Consider the following 18,639-nt stretch of genomic DNA (forward strand, 5'->3'; position numbering starts at 1 on the left):
GTGGGTCCAGTGCAGGAAGACCACAGTAGGCAGGCCACACGGGTGGGGGAATGTTCAAGAAACCTGGTGTAGCCCAGGTGAGGTATTATGATGTACACCATGGAGAAGAATGACAGATAATGCTGGGAAGTTGGGCGGGATTCTTAACTGCGGTAATAAAGGAGCAGAGTTTAGATGAATTCACCCTCCGGGCCCCTTCCCAAAACACACAGAACCAGAACTCAAATGTGCATCATAAGTTTATTCCCGATGCGGGACAGATTCCTTCCATCCCCCAAATGAATCACATGCTGCCCTGGAGAGATCTAGGAGATTCTCCTGCCATATCCAGGGAAGGAGTGAGAAAGGCAGGTGCTGAGGACAAGGCAGGCTTTGCAGTTCCCTAGCCTATTATCGTCCCCTCCTCAACAGAGGAGAGCTACTCCCCACTATTAATATTCTCATCCACTCATCCCTTAAAGAAAAAGCCTCCACTCTTTAAAAACAAACAAAAAAAAGACCAAAAAAATCCCCCTCAAATATGGGAGGGAGGAATCCCAGGCTGTGACTTGAGGTGAAAGGTCACTAACAGAAGAGGGAAAGGGAAGGGAGAAGGAACCATCACTGTTTCTGCTGCAAGGCCTCCTTCCTCGCTGCATCCTGCAGCAACTGTGTGTCCACCTCATCTGCCGGCAACTGCACGTAGCGGACCACTGAGCCACGGATGAAGCAGTTCTTCACTGACAACTAGAACAAGAGAGATAAATAGAAAACATCCTTAAGGATGTCTGCTATCTGGCATCTGGGCAGGTCAGTCGGTTGGGCATCTGACTCTAGATTTCTGCCAGGTCGGGATCTCAGGGTTGGGAGAGTTGGATGCTGCACTCTGCAGCACCAAGTCTACCTGTCTCCCTCCCTCTGCTTCTGGCCCAGCTCATGAGCTCTCTCTCAAATAAATAAAAGCAAAATCTTAAAAAACAAATAGCTATCCACCCAGGCATGTCCTTTTGTTTCCTCTTCACTTTTGCCAACTCACCATGTGAGGATATTTCTCAGGGTCTGTGACACTGATGTCGGTTAGTTTGATGTTGAGATACTAAGAAAAGAACACCATCATTAGCTCTAAAGACTAGATGCAGGTACCCAGCCCTGAAATTCCCCTCTTCTTCCCCGAGACCCCATTCTGGGCTCCTACGTATCTCACCTGATCCACAGAATGGAGGGTTCCACAGATGCTGTCGGGGGAGAGGGAGGAAAAGACCACATCAGTTTACACCAAAATCAAATGGAGAGATGACTTCAGAGCATGGGTAAGAACATAGTTGGGGAAAGTCAAGGACTTGAGGAAGCCAGAAAAGGAGAACCAAAAGGGGGCATTCCTAAGCCCAGGAGCAAGGAAGATGAAGTTTTTATTGCAGCGTGTTATTTTAGACCTCACATCTCCTCTCCTAAAACCATTGCACTCTTACCAGTGAGCATGAAACAACTGCACAGACTAGGCCCGTGGTCCACCTAGTGTTTGCCACCTTTACAGCTACTTCACAAGGCAGCTATTACTAACAAGGGGCGCAGAGATCACGTAACATGCCTGAGTTTAGAGGACTTGCGTCCACATCTGTCTGATCCCCTAAACCATCAGCTATTTTCAAACATTTGTTGCTTCGGGACCCCATATGTCAACTAGACAAAGTAGCTGCACACTGTTCTTGATGCAGGCACAGGGATGTATGTCCTCCCCCTTCCTCCGTCCCAGGGCCCTCTGAACTGTGAATAAGCAATGTTCTCAGAAGGGCTCCAAGTCATGTTACCTCTCTCCCAGCTTCTCTCATTTCTGTCAATGGCTTCAACGCTATCTCACAACCTCAAATCCTCCATGACCCAAGTCCCCATCATTTGGTGACATTTTCCTAACATCTCTATAATTCTAATTTTTTTTAAAGATTTTATTTATTTATTCATGAGAGACAGAGAGAGAGAGAGGCAGAGACACAGGCAGAGGGAGAAGCAGGCTCCATGCAGGGAGCCCGATGCCGGGAGCATCATGTAGAACTCAATCCCAGGACCCCAGGATCAAGCCCTGAGCAGAAGGCAGACACTCAACTACAGAGCCAACCAGGCACCCTCTAGTTTGATTTCTACAAGCCAAGATCTAATTTACACCTCAATCCAAGGCAGCCTCCATCCTGGCTGTCCCACCCTAACCACCCTGCAGGTCATCAGCAGATTCTACATTCCTTAGAATGGCAATTCTCAGGCAGCAGCCCAGGTGGCTCAGCGGTTTAGCGCCACCTTGGGCCCAGGGCCTGACCCTGGAGACACGGGATCCGGATCGGGATTGAGTCTCACGTTGGGCTCCCTGAATGGAGCCTGCTTCTCCCTCTGCCTGTGTCTCTGACCCTCTCTCTCTGTCTCTCATGAACAAATAAATAAAATATTAAAAAAAGAAAAAGAATGGTGGTTCTCAAACAGAGGTATGCTCCAAGGTTTTATAAGTCTATGACCAAAAAAAAAGAACCACAGGTTAGTATAGTGTGTTGAGTGCATATATATTAAGCTAAAGGTTGTCCATATTTTCTTCCCTAAGAATAACTCTTTAATTGCCCTTGCAATTTTGGGGGGGGTATTAATTTTTTTTTTAATTTAAAAAAATAAAATAAAAATAAATAAAATAAATAAATAAATAAAAATTTTTAAATGAAATGATTGCAATGTTCTGGGCTGTGTGGGTGGCACAGTTGGTTAAGCGTCAGACTCTTGGTTTTGGACACTTTCAGGTCATGATCTCAGGGTTGTGAGATGGAGCCCTGTGTCAGGTTCTGTGCTCAGCATGAAATCTGCTTAAGGCTCACTCTCCCTAGGGTGCCTGGGTGGCTCAGTTGGTCAAGTGTCCTACTCTTGATTTCCGCTCAGGTCATGATCTCAAGGTTGAGATCAAGTTCTACATGGGGATTGCACAGGGTGTGGAGCCTTCTCTCCCTCCTCCTCCTCCTGTCCCATTTCTAAACAAAACCTCTCCTGTGCACTCTCTTGCTCTCTTTAAAAAAAAAAAAAAAAAAGCCAGGACACCTGGGTGGCTCAGCAGTTGAGCGTCTGCCTTTGGCCCAGGGCATGATCCTGGAATACTGGGATCGAGTCCTTGCATGGAGCCTGCTTCTCATCCCTCTGCCTGTGTCTCTGCCTCTCTCTGCCTCTCTTGTGGATGAAAAGAAAGAAAAGAAAAGAAGAAGGAGGGGAGGAGAGGGGAGGGGAGGGGGAAAAGAAAAGAAGAAAAGAAAAGAAAAGAAAAGAGTCCTTGTCTTGCCAAAAATAAAACTGGCAGTTCTGCTGGACCCCAATTTCTGTTAAATTCCAAGTATTTAAAGTCCACTGAGAGGGTACCTGGGTGGCTCAGTGGTTGAGCATCTGCTTTTGGCTCAGGTCATGATGCTGGGGTCCTGGGATTGAGTCCCACATGGGGCTTTCTGGAGGGAGCCTGCTTCTCCCTCTGCCTGAGTCTCTGCCTCACTGTGTCTCATGAATGAATAAATAAAATATTTAAAAACAAATAAAAATAAAATACAATCCACTGAGAGACATACTGCCTCAGTGGGTGGTTTCCCCACATCCCTAGCTGTTGAAAAGACTTTGACAACACCCTGCTACCATCTGCAGGAGTGAAGTTCTGGAACTGCATAGGTGGGGTCTTTTCATTCAGTCCCTTAACAAGATCTGCCACAACAATGGTCTGACAACAAGCAAGAGAAAGAGCTCTTCTCCCATCCCAACAGACTACCTTCAAACCTTGTAAGTTCCTGTTTTAGGACATGAGGCTATAATATAAGTTATTCTTGCCATGTAGAAAAACCCATGAAGGAGGGATGCCAGGGCGGTTCAGCGGTTGAACCTCTGCCTTCAGCTTAGGACATGATCCTGGTCTGGAGATCGAGTCCCGCATCAGGCTCCCTGCGAGGAGCTTGCTTCTCCCTCTGCCTCTCTCTGTGTGTCTCCCATGAACAAATAAATACAATATTTTTTTAAAAAAAGAAAAGAAAACCCAGGAAAAAGAAAAGAGGAAAACCAAAAAAAATTATCTCACAGAATTGCCTAGGTGATTTTGGCTTCCATACTTGTCTCTCCCTATATGGCCCCAATTGATATGTCATCAACACCATATCAATGTTCCCACACTAAAAAATTAACTCACAAAGAAATGCGGAAGACATTGTTGAGAGGGGAGGATACACTGATTCAAAGTTTCTAAAGGAGGGATGTCTGGCTGGCTCAGTCAGGTAAAGCATATGACTCTTGACCTCAGGGTGTGGGTTCGAGCCCCACACTGGATGTAGAGATTACTTAAAAATAAAATCTTGGGATCCCTGGGTGGCGCAGCGGTTTGGCGCCTGCCTTTGGCCCAGGGCGCGATCCTGGAGACCCGGGATCAAATCCCACGTCGGGCCTCCGGTGCATGGAGCCTGCTTCTCCCTCTGCCTGTGTCTCTGCCTCTCTCTCTCTCTCTGTGTGACTATCATAAATAAATAAAAATGTAAAAAAAATAAATAAATAAAAAATAAAAATAAATAAAAATAAAATAAAATAAAAATAAAATCTTAGGGATCCCTGGGTGGCGCAGCGGTTTGGCACCTGCTTTGGCCCAGGGCGCGATCCTGGAGACCCAGGATTGAATCCCACGTCGGGCTTCCGGTACATGGAGCCTGCTTCTCCCTCTGCCTGTGTCTCTGCCTCTCTCTCTCTCTCTCTCTGTGACTATCATAAATAAAAAATAAATAAAATAAAATAAAATAATAAAATAAAATAAAATAAAATAAAATAAAATAAAATAAAATAAAATAAAATAAAATAAAATAAAATCTTAAAAGTGATACCTGGGTGGCTCAGTGGTTTAGCATCTAAGCCTTCGGCTCAGGGCATGATCCTAGGGTCCTGGGATCAAGTCTCACCATCGGCTCCCCACAAGGAGCCTGCTTCTCCCTCTGCCTGTGTCTTTGCCTCTTTCTCAAATAAATAAATAAACAAAATCTTAAAAAAAGAAAACTTAAAAAAAAAAGTTAGATATTAAGGAAGACACTATGATAAGCACCAGGAGTTGTATGAAAGTGATGAATCAATAAAGTCTATACCTGAAACTAATATTACTCTGTATGTTAACTGCAATTTACATTAAAAAATTGAAAAAAATTAAAAGTTTTAAAAGGACAGTCAAATAATAACTAATACTTTATTTTTTAATTTTCTTGAAGATTTATTTATTCATGAGAGACAGAGAGAGAGAGAAAGAGAGAGAGAGAGAGAAGCAGGCTCCACGCAGGGAGCACGACACAGGATTGGGGGACTCCAGGACCATGCTCTGGGCCTGAAGGCAGGCGCTAAACCGCTGAGCCACCCAGGGATCCTCTAACAATACTTTAAATGTATACTCCATTTAAAGGATTTTTTTAAGGATTTTTTTTTCTAAAGAAAGAAATGTGTACAAAGATGCATACACAAGGATGTCCAGGGCAGCATCATTTGTAAAAGGAACTGGAAATAGCCTAAATATCCAACAGCAAAGTCTTGATTAGATTAGTTCCAGCCAGCTAATAGAAATGTCATACAGACATTAAGAATGTTAAAGGTAAAAAAAAAAAAAAAAAAGAATGTTAAAGGTCAGCTTTATTGACATGGAAAATATTCAAAACATACTGCCAAATGAAAAGCAAGTTTCACAGTTGCATAAAGAATATGACCCTATCTTTATTTTTTCCAAGTTATTAAATTTCCAGTTAACATGCAGTGTAATGTTAGTTTCAGGTGTAGAATTCGGTGATTCATCACTTACATAGAGCACCCAGTGCTCATCACAGCAAGTGCCCTCCTTAACACCCATCACCCATTTAATTCATGCTCCTGCCCACCTCCCCTTAAGCAATCCCATTTGTTCTCTACAGTTAAAGAGTCTGTCTTCTGGTTTGCCTCTTTTCTCTCCGCCCTATGTTCATGTTTTGTTTCTTAAATTCGACATATGAACAAAATTAGATGGTATTTGTCTCTCTCTAACTGACCATTTTTCATTTAAAAGAGAGAGAGTGTATGAATGTGCGCACATCAGACAGAACTGGACTTCAATTCTGGCCATCTCATTCACTAGTTGTGTAGACTTGAGCTTTTTTTTTTTTTTTTTTTAAGATTTTATTTATTTATTCATGAGAATACACAGGGAAGAGAGAGGCAGAGACACAGGCAGAGGGGGAAGCAGGCTCCATGCAGAGCCTGATGTGGGACTCAATCCCGGGTCTCCAGGATCACGCCCTGGGCTGTAGGCAGCGCTAAACCGCTGAGCCACCAGGGCTGCCCTGTAGACTTGAACTTGATCAAGTTTCTTTACCCATCCGTGCTTCAGGTTCCTCATATGTAAGATAGCAACAATCGTATATATCCTATGTTATGAAAATAAAATGAGTTAATAAATGTATTCAGAATAGTGCTTTGTTCAAATGAGTTAATAAGTGTAAAGTATTCAGAATATTGCTTCGTTGATAGGATGTTCTCAAATGTTGCCAATGTTTCTTTCTTTCTTTTTTTTAGATTTTATTTATTTATTCATGAGACACAGAGAGAGAGGCAGAGACATAGGCAGAGGGAGAAGCAGGCTCCCTGTGGGGAGCCCGATATGGAAATCAATCCTGGGACTCCAGGAGCTGAAAGCAGATGCTCAACTGCTGAGCCACCCAGGTGTGGCTCTTTTTCTTTCTTTCAGCACACATTTATTAAGCACCTACTATATGCCAGGCCTATGCTAGACATTAGGTACACAAAGGTGAGCTTAAACATGTAGGGAAGCCCTGTAGGGAGGACAGGCTGTAAGCAATAAACATAATTCTATGAAATCACAATTTGAGGGCAGCCAGGGTGGCTCAGCGGTTTGCTGCTGCCTTTGGCCCAGGTTGTGATCCTGGAGACCCAGGATTGAGTCCCACATCGGATTCACTGCATGGGGCCTGCTTCTCCCTCTGCCTGTGTCTCTGCCTCTCGCTTTCTCTTGCTTGATGCCTCTCATGAATAAACAAATAAAATCTTAAAAAAAAAAAATCACAATTTGAGAAGCACTCACTAGGAAGAAAATTCATGACAGACACTACTTGGCTAAATGGACCAGGAAAAAAGTCTCTCCAAGAATACAGCATTTGCTCCAAGTCCTAGATGATAATTAGGAGCTAATGATACAAGTGGGTAGAGGATGTAAAAACAATAGACATAAGGGACTGCATTGGTCTTTGGTTTATCCTTTACATTTTCTTTAAAATGGAGATTGTGCCACATTTACTATTCTGGAATAGCCATGCCAATACACCTTACTCCTATGCGACAGCTGTGTATTATGGAAGTGCCACAACTTAATTAATTTCATTAACCCAATTGCTATAGATGGCTATTTATTTCCAATTTTTGGATACTGCAAATAAAACTGCAAACACCTCTGTAATACAGCTTTACTTGTGGAACTGATACATACACTTTCTTTCTTTCTTTTTTCCTTTTTTTTTTTTAAAGATTTCATTTATTTATTCATGAGAACACACAGAGAGGATTAAGAGAGAGAGGCAGAGACACAGGCAGAGGGAGAAGCAGGCTCCACGCAGGGAGCCCGACGTGGGACTCGATCCCAAGTCTCCAGGATCACGACCTGGGCTGAAGGCGGTGCTAAACCGCTGCGTCACCCGGGCTGCCCTCTTTCTTTTTTCCTAAAAAGGATTTTACTTATTCATGAGAGACAGAGAGAAGCACAGGCAGACTGAGAAGCAAGCTCCCTGTGGGGAACCTGATGCGGGACTCGATCCCAGGATCCTGGGATCACGCCCTGAGCGGAAGACAGATGCTCAACGACTGAGCCATCCAGATGCCGGGTTCGTACATTTCTATAAGCTGGGTCAAAGGAGTAAATAGCTTAATCAGAAAAAACAAAACAGGGGATCCCTGGGTGGCGCAGCGGTTTGGCGCCTGCCTTTGGCCCAGGGCGCGATCCTGGAGACCCGGGATCGAATCCCACTCAGGCTCCAGGTGCATGGAGCCTGCTTCTCCCTCTGCCTATGTCTCTGCCTCTCTCTCTCCCTCTATATGACTATCATAAATAAGTTTAAAAAATATTAAAAAAAAAACTATGTTCCTTTTGTAAAAACAGAACAAAACAAAACGTTATTGATGCCTCTGCCCTCTGACGGCTCTCTGCTACTTTAAGCTTAAGGCACAGGTCATTTATTTCTTCTCTATCTCTTCCACTTGGGCCAGCCCTCAAATACTACTCGTCGAAGAGGTTCCAGAGACCGGCATATACCCAAGTCCTACCGACTTGGTGGAAAAGGTACCTACCTCAGGTCATTCTTGAGTTCCACGACCACATCCTTGCCCACCAGGGACTTGAAAAAGGAATAGAAGAGCTATTGGGCGAGAGGGGGGAAACCATGATACGGGCAGATACACAGCGAGGAGGAATGTCCCACCCTCTGTGGGAACCCGCCGCCTCCGGCAGTTCTCAAACTTCCCAGTAAAGTGCGGACAGGGACGACACTTCATTGAGTCCCCGACTTAAGGCTCCCGAGAGACGCTGTGCCCTGCAGCCCTGGGCGCTCTGGGTGCACCTCTCAATGGCCCTGCAGTCCTGGGGTCCTGCCCACCCGCCGCACTGGGCAGAGCTGTTCAAGGAGCCCATTCGCACCCTCCCGGAGCCCGGCCCCGCCCCGGGAACACTCCCAGAGCTCTAGCTTTCCCTCCCCTGCGGTCCCTCACTCTCCCGCGCGTTCATGGTTTCGTTCCCGCTTAAGAAAAGAAAAAATTCCACTTGCTCCCACGTGTCTCCCCGCCCCTCCGAATGTGAAGCGCTGGAACTAAGAAGGGAGGGAAAGCCCCGGCGCCCCCGGAGGATTCAGCCTAGCTCCCTCCCGCCCGCCTCCCACCGGCCGGCCGGACAGCGCGCCCCTGGGCGCCCCCTTGTGACGTCACGACACCTACCATGGCGCTCCAGACGCGGGACGCCGACGGGACCGGGGAGGCGAGGGCCGGGACCCGCGGGCCTGGGGCCGGCGGCAACCAGGAGGCGACCCACGTGGGGAGCCGGACGGGGCCGCGCAGGCGCAGCAAGAAGCGCCGGGAGCTCCGAGCAGCGACAGAAGCGCGCGGCTGGCTCGCAGCTCCAGGAGAGACGGCAGGGGAGAGCCGGGAAGGGGGCGGGCCTTCCTGCCCTCCCGCTTCCTCCCGAGTGGCGGGCTCCCAGCGCGCAGGCGCGAGTCCGAGCGGCCGCGGGGGCCGTGAGGGGGCGCGTCGGTGCTCGGGGGATTCTTTCTGACGGGGCCGTCGAGGGTGTTCACCCCCTGCGGACTCGCTATTGAAAACTGTGGAGGAGGGGCTCCCTGGGGGGCTCAGCAGGTCGGCGCCTGCCTTTGGCCCAGGGCGTGGTCCTGGAGACCCGGGATCGAGTCCCGCGTCGGGCTCCCGGCAAGAAGCCTGCTTCACTCCCTGCCTGTGTCTCTGCCTCTCTCTAGGTCTATCATGAATAAATAAATAAATAAATCCTTAAAAAACAAAGAAAACTGTCGAGGAATTTGCGAAAACTCCTGATTTGTACATTTTTCTATATCCGTTACACTTGGATAAAAAGTTTAAAAAATAAAATGTTGCAGAACCCTGAGATCAAGAGCCTGAACACTAATCTTGATTTTGTCAGAGGTTCCCGATAAATCTGTTTCTCCCAAGGATGCACTCTCAGTCCATATTTCTTACACCCTCATACCTAGGCTACCCTGGAAAGGACTGAATAAAACCAAACAGAAGCTTGCTTGGGTAGAAATTCCTATTCTAACATTTCACTTCCAAATATGCCCCCTCAAACACAGGGACACAAGTGCAGAGTTACACAGGCTTCTATATTCACACCCCTAAGAGTTTTATAAATATGTGATATTATGACACAATAGGTGAAAAAAATTTTTTTTTCAAGAATATGACTACTAAATCCTCCCTTTCTCATCTTGCAGAAAAGTACCCATTCCTTAGCAGTTTGTCGTAAAACTGTTTTTGGCACGTCAAGGATGTAATAACAGACTCTCTGAGCGCACAGATAGATGTTGGATCTCCTAGGCCCCACCTATAAGTGGCATAAGGACATCAGGCAGAAGTTTGTTCCCCCAGCTGAGCCCTAAGCCCCTAAACCAGTCTATCACCGAGTGTAAGCAGAAACTATAGTTAGCAATTGCTGTGGCCAGAGCTAAAGGTGCCTGATGATCAAAAATTACTTTCCTGCTTGAAACAATTAGCTCATGAAAATTTGAATACTTTCCCCTTACCAGTTTAATGAATCATCTACAATCATCACAATCAGACCACAAACGCACTGTCTCCATGAGCTAGCTCTTCTTTGCCTTACATTTCAAGGTAAACTCAGTCTAAAGATCCTTACAAAGTTAAAAAAAAAATTAAAAAAAAAAAAAAAAAGGGATCCCTGGGTGGCGCAGCGGTTTGGCGCCTGCCTTTGGCCCGGGGCACGATCCTGGAGACCCGGGATCGAATCCCACGTCGGGCTCCCGGTGCATGGAGCCTGCTTCTCCCTCTGCCTGTGTCTCTGCCTCTCTCTCTCTCTCTGTGACTATCATAAATAAATAAAAGTTAAAAAAAATAAATAAATAAAGATCCTTACACTCAAAGTCTAAAGATACCAGAAGAGGGGTGCCTGGATGGCTCAGTCGAAAGAACACTCAACTCTTCAACTCTGAGTCACGAGTTCAAGCCCCACATTGGGTCTAGAGATGACTTCTATGAATAAACTTAAACAAATAAAAAGAGTGGCTCTTGGTGGGTTCAGTCAATTGGGTGGCTGACCCTTGGTTTCTGCTCAGGTCATGATCTCAGGGTGGTGGGATGAAGCCCTGCCTCGGGATCTGAGTCTAGTGTGCTCCAGCTAGGGTTTCTCTCTCCCTCTGCCCCTCCCTTCAGCGTGCTCATTCATACTAGTGCATGTACATATGTTCTCGTAAGTCTTTAAAAACAAATAAATAAAAAGTCTTTAAAAACAAATAAATAAAAAAAAACAGAAAGAAACTTTAAAAATAATAAACCTAAATAATAATAATAATAATAATAATAATAATAATAAAACCTGGGGCACCTGGGTGGCTTAGTGGTTGAACGTCTGCCTTTGGCTCAAGTGGTGGTGATCCCAGGGTCCTAGGATTGAGTCCCACATCAGGCTCCCTGCAGGGAGCCTGCTTCTTTTTCCCTGACTATGTCTCTGCCTCACTGTCTCTCATGTATAAATAAAATCTGAATAATAATAATTAATAAATCAAGATACCAGAAGAAATTTGTTTTAGGAACAAATTTACTGAGTGACAAATAACCATCCACATAAGAAGAAGAAAGATGGGGAAGTTGGAAATAAATAACAGACATTCAAATTCATCAAATGGTTCAAAGGGCGGCCTAGTTTTCTTAAGAGTCAGAAACAGGGATTGTGAAAAGATGGTATACAAGACTCTTTTGTCAGCATCCGAAAAGGATGGTTAACTTAGGTTCAAAACCAGTCAATTCAAGAATCATAACAATATTTGAAGATGAGGGGAACAAAATTCAACTTAGAGGCACCCTAGAACCCTCCATCTTCAGATAAGATTAATCTACTTCTTCAATGGTGGGGCCTGTGGCAGCCCTTCCAGGAGTATACCCCGTCCCGCAGGAAGGCCCAGTGCATCCTCCCTGGTAGAGCTTTGTGATGACTGGGTTACACACCTGCTCCAATTCCTTTCTCTTATGATCAAACTCCTCTTTCTCAGCCAGTTGATTGGCCTCCAGCCACGAGAGGACCTCATTACATTTATCCAGTATTTTCTTTTTATCAGAGTCGTTAATCTTGCCCTTTAAGCCTTCATCACTCACAGCACTCTTCATGTTAAAAGCGTAAGATTCCAAAGCATTTTTTGCAGAGATTTTCTCTCTCTGAACCTCATCCTCAGGCTTTATACTTCTCAGCATCCAGAACCATGCGCTCAATCTCCTCCTTGCTCAGGCGGCCCTTGTCATTGGTGATGGTGATCTTGTTGGCCTTGCCCGTGGACTTGTCCATGGCTGTTACATTGAGAATACCATTGGCATCAATGTCAAAGGTCACCTCAATCTGGGGCACTCCCCTGGGTGCAGGAGGGATTCCAGTCAGGTCGAAACGCCCCAGCAGGTTGTTGTCTCGGGTCATAGCCCTCTCGCCCTCAGTACACCTGAATCAATACCCCAGGCTGGTTATCTGAATAGGTGGTGAAAATCTGTGTCTGCTTTGTGGGGATGGTGGAGTTGCGCTTGATCAGGACAGTCATGACACCCCCAGCTGTCTCTAACCCTAGGGACAAGGGAGCCACATCCAACAAAAGCAGATCTTGTACCTTTTCAGACTTATCTCCCATCAGGATGGCTGCCTGCACAGCCGCCCCATAGGCCACCGCCTCATCGGGATTGATGCTCTTGTTGAGATCACGACCATTAAAGTAGTCCTGCAGCAGCCTCTGAACCTTAGGGATACGAGTGGAACCCCCTACTAACACAATGTCATGGATCTTAACCTTATCCATCTTGGCATCCCGAAGAGCCTTCTCCACAGGTTCCAGAGTGCCTCTAAACAGGTCTGCACACAACTCTTCAAACCGGGCTCTGGTAATGGACGTGTAGAAGTCGATGCCTTCATAAAGTGAATCAATTTCCAAGTTGGCCTGAGTGCTGGACGACAAGGTCCTCTTGGCCCTCTCACAGGCGGTGCGCAGCCGCCTCACCGCTCGCTTGTTCTGGCTAATGTCCTTCTTGTGTTTCCTCTTGAACTCCTCCACAAAGTGGCTCACAAGCCTGTTGTCAAAGTCCTCACCACCCAGGTGTGTATCTCCGGCTGTGGCCTTTACTTCAAAAATTCCATCATCTATGGTCAGAATGGACACATCAAATGTGCCTCCACCTAGATCAAAGATCAAGACATGTCTCTCTCCCTGACCAGTTTTATCTAAGCCATATGCAATGGCAGCAGCTGTGGGTTCATTGATAATTCTTAGCACATTGAGACCTGCAATCACACCTGCATCCTTGGTGGCCTGGCGTTGAGAATCATTGAAATAAGCTGGTACAGTGATCACAGCATTGGTAACGGGGTGGCCCAAAAAAGCTTCAGCGGTCTCCTTCATCTTTGTCAGTACCATAGAAGAGATTTCCTCAGGATAGAAAGCTTTTTTCTCCCCTTTGTAGGATACCATTACCTTGGGCTTGCCTCCTTCATTAATTACTTGAAAAGGCCAAAGTTTCATGTCTGATTGTACTACAGGATCATTAAACTTCCTGCCAATCAGACGTTTGGCATCAAAGACAGTGTTCTGGGGATTCATGGCTACCTGGTTCTTGGCCGCATCCCCGATGAGCCGTTCAGTGTCAGTGAAGGCCACATAGCTGGGGGTGGTGCGGTTGCCCTGGTCATTGGCAATGATCTCCACCTTGCCGTGCTGGAACACCCCTACGCAGGAGTAGGTGGTGCCCAGGTCGATGCCGATTGCCATTCCCTTAGCAACAGCCATGGTCTTCCGAGGCCTGAGAAAAAAAGTGAGATACAGTTTTGGCAGAGTGCTTTTTAAATTACTTTCAATTGTGGTAAAATACACATAATTTGAAATTTACCATCTTAACCATTTTTTAAGCACAGTTTTCAGCAGTAAGGTAATTCACATTGTTGACCAACCTCCAGAAATCTTTCTAACTTGCAAAACCAAAATTCAATACTCATTAAACAACTCTCCATTCCCCTTCCCCCCAATCCCTGGCAACCACTATTGTACTTCCTCTTTATGAATTTGACTACTGTAAGTCTTCAAATTAATAGAATTATATAATAAATACCTTCTGTGCCTGGCTTATTTCACTTAGAAAGATATCCTCAGGAGCACCTGAGTGGCTCTGTGGTTGAGTGTCTGCCTTTGGCTCAGCTTGTGATCCTGGGGTCCTGGGATCGAGTCCCACATCGGGCTCCCTGTGAGGAGCCTCCTTCTCCCTCTGCCTATGTCTCTGCCTATCTGTGTGTCTCTCATGAATAAAGAAATAAAAATTTCTTAAAAATAAAAAGATACCCTCAAAGTTCATCTGTGTTACAGCATGTATCAGTGTTTATTTCTTAAGAATTATATGTATATAAAAAAGAATTATATGTATATTATATGTATATAATACATATGCCCTCCTTGGGAATGAATACTACTCAGGCTGCTTCTACCCTATGGCTACTGTGAATAATGCTGCCATAAAATCGGAGTACAGGTATTTTCCTGGTGTACAAGTATCTTTTTCCAGTTCCTTCTTTCACACAGTGCTTTTTGGACTAAAGTATACCTAGCAAGCTGGAAGTAAGTGGGAGGCAATTGGCATACATTGTGTTCAATTTCCACAGCACTAATTCAAGTGTCCCATTTCTTTTCTGTGACATTTTATTCTGAGACTGTACCTGTCTCCTGCAGAACTAAGATTATATTATGTTCTGGTCTCTTCAAGAGACACTGATCTCCACCCTTTGGTTTCGCTGCCTTCCACAGCTCCTTCACCCTCTATTTGTTGGGAGTAATATTGGGCCAGTCTGAAACGGCTGCTAGGAACCCGATCAAACCCTTCACAAATTTTCTCAAATGAGATTGAGCACGACAGGCAATCTCTTTCCCCAGTCTCCTCTGGATAAAACGCCCATCTGAAGACACAAACATTTCAGCTCCTCCACCTCTTTCCAGCAGCTCTGACAAGTTCCACGCACTTTGGCACTTACCAAAGGACTCCCCTACCCTGATTGGTCAATATCCCCGTATTAGACGGAAACTACAGAACCCTCCAGCACTTTCTCAAATGGATCTATTAATCTTGCCTATTGCCATTCCATTTCAAGGAGAGCCCTCCAGGCTCACCTATTGTCCCGCCGCCTTCGATCCAGTTTGATAAGATCCTGATTGCGGAGCCCCTCTCGGTGGGGGCTCCGTCAACATCCAAACTGCGCAGCCGGTGTTCCCCCACCCCCCACCCGCCCCGCCCTACAACTTTGAGCGGACTCGGTCCTGTCCTACCAGCCTGATTCCTCGCTAGCCCATGATGTCAGAGGCAGCGCCCTCATTGTAACGCGTCTGGGGTAGCGGCGTCATCACTACCGCCCCCACCCCGCCTCCAGCCCTGCCAGCCCCTCCAGCCCCTCCCACCTCCCCAAGCCTTGCCAGCTCCAGCGAGCCCCTAGAAGAGTCTGGAGAGTTCTGGGAGGGCGGCGTCCTGGACGCCCATTGGCCCCAGGGAGCCCGGAGGCGGGACGCCAGCCGAAACCGCTGGAATCTTCCCGACCGGCCGCCCCGCAGAGCCCCGTGATTGGCTGGGGACCGAAGAGGCGGGGCTGGGCAGCGCTATAAGCGCGGAGCCGCCCCGCCGGGGCCACACAGCGAAGCTGCGCAGGCACCGCGGCGTCTCGGCGGCGTCCGCCCCAGCACCTTTCCTTTCGCAGACCCGCTGCGTCCGCAGCTGCCGAAGAGAAGAGACCGAGCTCCTCCTCGTCGCGGAGCCCGACCGCCTTTCGGAAACCTGAACGTGAGCCTGAGCGCGGGCAGGGAAGCGGGACGCCGGCATGGCTAAGAGCGCGGCCATCGGCATCGACCTGGGCACCACCTACTCCTGCGTGGGGGTGTTCCAGCACGGCAAGGTGGAGATCATTGCCAATGACCAGGGCAACCGCACCACCCCCAGCTACGTGGCCTTCACCGACACCGAGCGGCTCATCGGGGATGCGGCCAAGAACCAGGTGGCGCTGAACCCGCAGAACACCGTGTTCGACGCGAAGCGGCTCATCGGCCGCAAGTTTGGCGACCCGGTGGTGCAGTCGGACATGAAGCACTGGCCTTTCCAGGTGGTCAACGACGGGGACAAGCCCAAGGTGCAGGTGAGCTACAAGGGGGAGACCAAGGCGTTCTACCCCGAGGAGATCTCGTCCATGGTGCTGACCAAGATGAAGGAGATCGCCGAGGCCTACCTGGGCTACCCGGTGACCAACGCGGTGATCACCGTGCCGGCCTACTTCAACGACTCGCAGCGCCAGGCCACCAAGGACGCGGGGGTGATCGCGGGGCTCAACGTGCTGAGGATCATCAACGAGCCCACTGCCGCCGCCATCGCCTACGGCCTGGACAGGACCGGCAAGGGGGAGCGCAACGTGCTCATCTTTGACCTGGGCGGGGGCACCTTCGACGTGTCCATCCTGACGATCGACGACGGCATCTTCGAGGTGAAGGCCACGGCCGGGGACACGCACCTGGGCGGGGAGGACTTCGACAACAGGCTGGTGAACCACTTCGTGGAGGAGTTCAAGCGGAAGCACAAGAAGGACATCAGCCAGAACAAGCGAGCCGTGAGGCGGCTGCGCACCGCCTGCGAGAGAGCCAAGAGGACCTTGTCGTCCAGCACCCAGGCCAGCCTGGAGATCGACTCCCTGTTCGAGGGCATCGACTTCTACACGTCCATCACCAGGGCGCGGTTCGAGGAGCTGTGCTCCGACCTGTTCCGGAGCACCCTGGAGCCCGTGGAGAAGGCCCTGCGCGACGCCAAGCTGGACAAGGCCCAGATCCACGACCTGGTGCTGGTGGGGGGCTCCACCCGTATCCCCAAGGTGCAGAAGCTGCTGCAGGACTTCTTTAACGGCCGCGATCTCAACAAGAGCATCAATCCCGACGAGGCGGTGGCCTATGGGGCGGCCGTGCAGGCAGCCATCCTGATGGGAGACAAGTCCGAGAACGTGCAGGACCTGCTGCTGCTGGACGTGGCGCCCCTGTCGCTGGGGCTGGAGACGGCCGGGGGCGTGATGACCGCCCTGATCAAGCGCAACTCCACCATCCCCACCAAGCAGACGCAGATCTTCACCACCTACTCGGACAACCAGCCTGGAGTGCTGATCCAGGTGTACGAGGGTGAGAGGGCCATGACGCGCGACAACAACCTACTGGGGCGCTTCGAGCTAAGCGGCATCCCCCCGGCGCCGCGGGGCGTGCCCCAGATCGAGGTGACCTTCGACATCGACGCCAACGGCATCCTGAACGTCACGGCCACGGACAAGAGCACGGGCAAGGCCAACAAGATCACCATCACCAACGACAAGGGCCGCCTGAGCAAGGAGGAGATCGAGCGCATGGTGCAGGAGGCCGAGAAGTACAAAGCCGAGGACGAGGTGCAGCGCGACAGGGTGTCTGCCAAGAACGCCCTGGAGTCCTACGCCTTCAACATGAAGAGTGCGGTGGAGGACGAGGGTCTCAAGGGGAAGATCAGCGAGGCCGACAAGAAGAAGGTGCTGGACAAGTGCCAGGAGGTGATTTCCTGGCTGGACGCCAACACCTTGGCGGAGAAGGACGAGTTTGAGCACAAGAGGAAGGAGCTGGAGCAGGTGTGTAACCCCATCATCACCGGACTGTACCAGGGAGCGGGTGGTCCTGGGGCTGGTGGCTTTGGGGCTCAGGCTCCCAAAGGGGGCTCTGGGTCTGGCCCCACCATCGAGGAGGTGGATTAGGACTTCTTCCCCAGATTGTTCCTGTTTGTGTCAGAAACGGTTAGGATTAAGGATTCTAACATTGCCTTATATGTCTGTGTTTCATCAGTCTCAACTCTGCAAGTTGTTTGCAAAGTTTCAACTGTCTTTTGGTGAAGTTATGAAGTTCCTTTTTTTTTTAGAGTCCAAATGTAGGAAGAATTTATACTGCCATTTTTTTTCTTTTTTGTAGTATTGACGTTGAACCTGGGCCTTTGTTATAACTGATTTTTGCAGAGTAAATAAACTCAATCATTTGTCTTGCCTGCTTCTGTGTTTTATTTTGAGATTAGAAGAGTCTGGATAGGTTCTCTTTGGTTTAAAATTGAATGGTGTACTTTGTATCTTAGATAATGGCCAGGGATCTGGAGAAGTAAAGCCCATTGTAATCCCTTTCTTTTAGATAAATGGTATTCTTGAGAGATTTTTAAAAAACAGCTTATTTTGAGTGGGTTGGGTTTGTGGGTATAGAAAAATTTAAGGGCTACTGACCTAGTGTTCTCAAGTTTGTTGGGGAGGGAGGGTGTTGACCCTTCGTAAGGGTGTCTGGGAAAGGGTGTATGAGGAATGTTCCTGGACAAGCTGGCAAAAGGGAGAGGCAGAGGTGGAAGCTCCTGGCTGCCCTTTCCTGTAAGTTCACTTGTGTCAAAGCCATAATGGTTTCAGCATGAAAGAACAGGTGAAGGACAGGACGCCTGAGTGGCTCAACTGTTGAGTGCCTGCCTTCTGCCCAGGGTGTGATCCTGGAGTCCTGGGGGGTCAAGTCCTACATCCAGCTTCCTGCATGGAGCCGCCTCCTCTCTTCTGCCTGTGTGTCTCTCATTAACAAATAAATAAAATCTTAAAAACAAACAAACAAAAACCAGGTGAGTCCTAAATTAGTAGTGAGGAACTGTGAGCACTGGCTTGCCCAGTTATGTACTGGCCGCTCTGACCTCTAGTTCTCATATATTAAAATGAAAGAGTCTGGCTTGATGCCGCAGTCTATAGTTCTCATTTCTGAGAGGTTACTGAGAAATGTCACATTTCTCCCAAAGTTATTTATGTTTTAAATATCCAGTGAGTATCTGCAAGGAAGTGTCATTTAGTTT

General features: G+C 48.1%; 3 protein-coding genes across 3 annotated transcripts; 1 reads left to right on the plus strand and 2 right to left on the minus strand.

Annotated features, from left to right (window-relative positions):
- Window positions 1-221: 221 nt before the first annotated feature.
- Window positions 222-9,737, minus strand: LSM2 (LSM2 homolog, U6 small nuclear RNA and mRNA degradation associated). Its single transcript, XM_035697870.2, has 6 exons — window positions 9,730-9,737; window positions 8,962-9,511; window positions 8,323-8,390; window positions 1,184-1,214; window positions 1,016-1,075; window positions 222-726 (listed from the first exon to the last, which is right to left on the minus strand). The coding sequence occupies exons 1-6, from the start codon at window positions 9,735-9,737 to the stop codon at window positions 601-603; spliced, it is 843 nt and encodes a 280-aa protein (XP_035553763.2). The 3' UTR covers window positions 222-600.
- A 1,568-nt stretch (window positions 9,738-11,305) lies between these two features.
- Window positions 11,306-15,127, minus strand: LOC112641324 (heat shock 70 kDa protein 1-like). The gene is given in 4 exon segments (XM_025418241.3): window positions 11,306-11,952; window positions 11,954-12,205; window positions 12,207-13,554; window positions 15,063-15,127. Coding segments are annotated over 4 exon segments (1,986 nt in total). The 5' UTR covers window positions 15,110-15,127; the 3' UTR covers window positions 11,306-11,613.
- Window positions 15,128-15,225: 98 nt separating this feature from the next.
- Window positions 15,226-17,814, plus strand: LOC112641325 (heat shock 70 kDa protein 1). The gene has a single exon (XM_025418242.3). It carries the CDS (start codon window positions 15,605-15,607, stop codon window positions 17,528-17,530), a length of 1,926 nt encoding a protein of 641 aa, XP_025274027.1. The 5' UTR covers window positions 15,226-15,604; the 3' UTR covers window positions 17,531-17,814.
- The last annotated feature ends 825 nt before the right edge of the window (window positions 17,815-18,639 follow it).

Source organism: Canis lupus, chromosome 12, assembly GCF_003254725.2.
Source record: "Canis lupus dingo isolate Sandy chromosome 12, ASM325472v2, whole genome shotgun sequence".
Lineage (NCBI taxonomy): Eukaryota > Metazoa > Chordata > Mammalia > Carnivora > Canidae > Canis > Canis lupus.

What these genes read in the sequence shown, in the direction of transcription:
- LSM2 (XM_035697870.2), bottom strand. An exon ending in CCCGCGTCTGGAGCGCCATG is followed by an intron (nt 8,391 to 8,961) that starts GTAGGTGTCGTG and finishes CTCGCCCAATAG; the next exon opens with CTCTTCTATTCCTTTTTCAA. An exon ending in CCCTCCATTCTGTGGATCAG is followed by an intron (nt 1,076 to 1,183) that starts GTGAGATACGTA and finishes TTCTTTTCTTAG; the next exon opens with TATCTCAACATCAAACTAAC.
- LOC112641325 (XM_025418242.3), top strand. Translation starts at nt 15,605, where the DNA reads ATGGCTAAGAGCGCGGCCATCGGCATCGACCTGGGCACCACCTACTCC.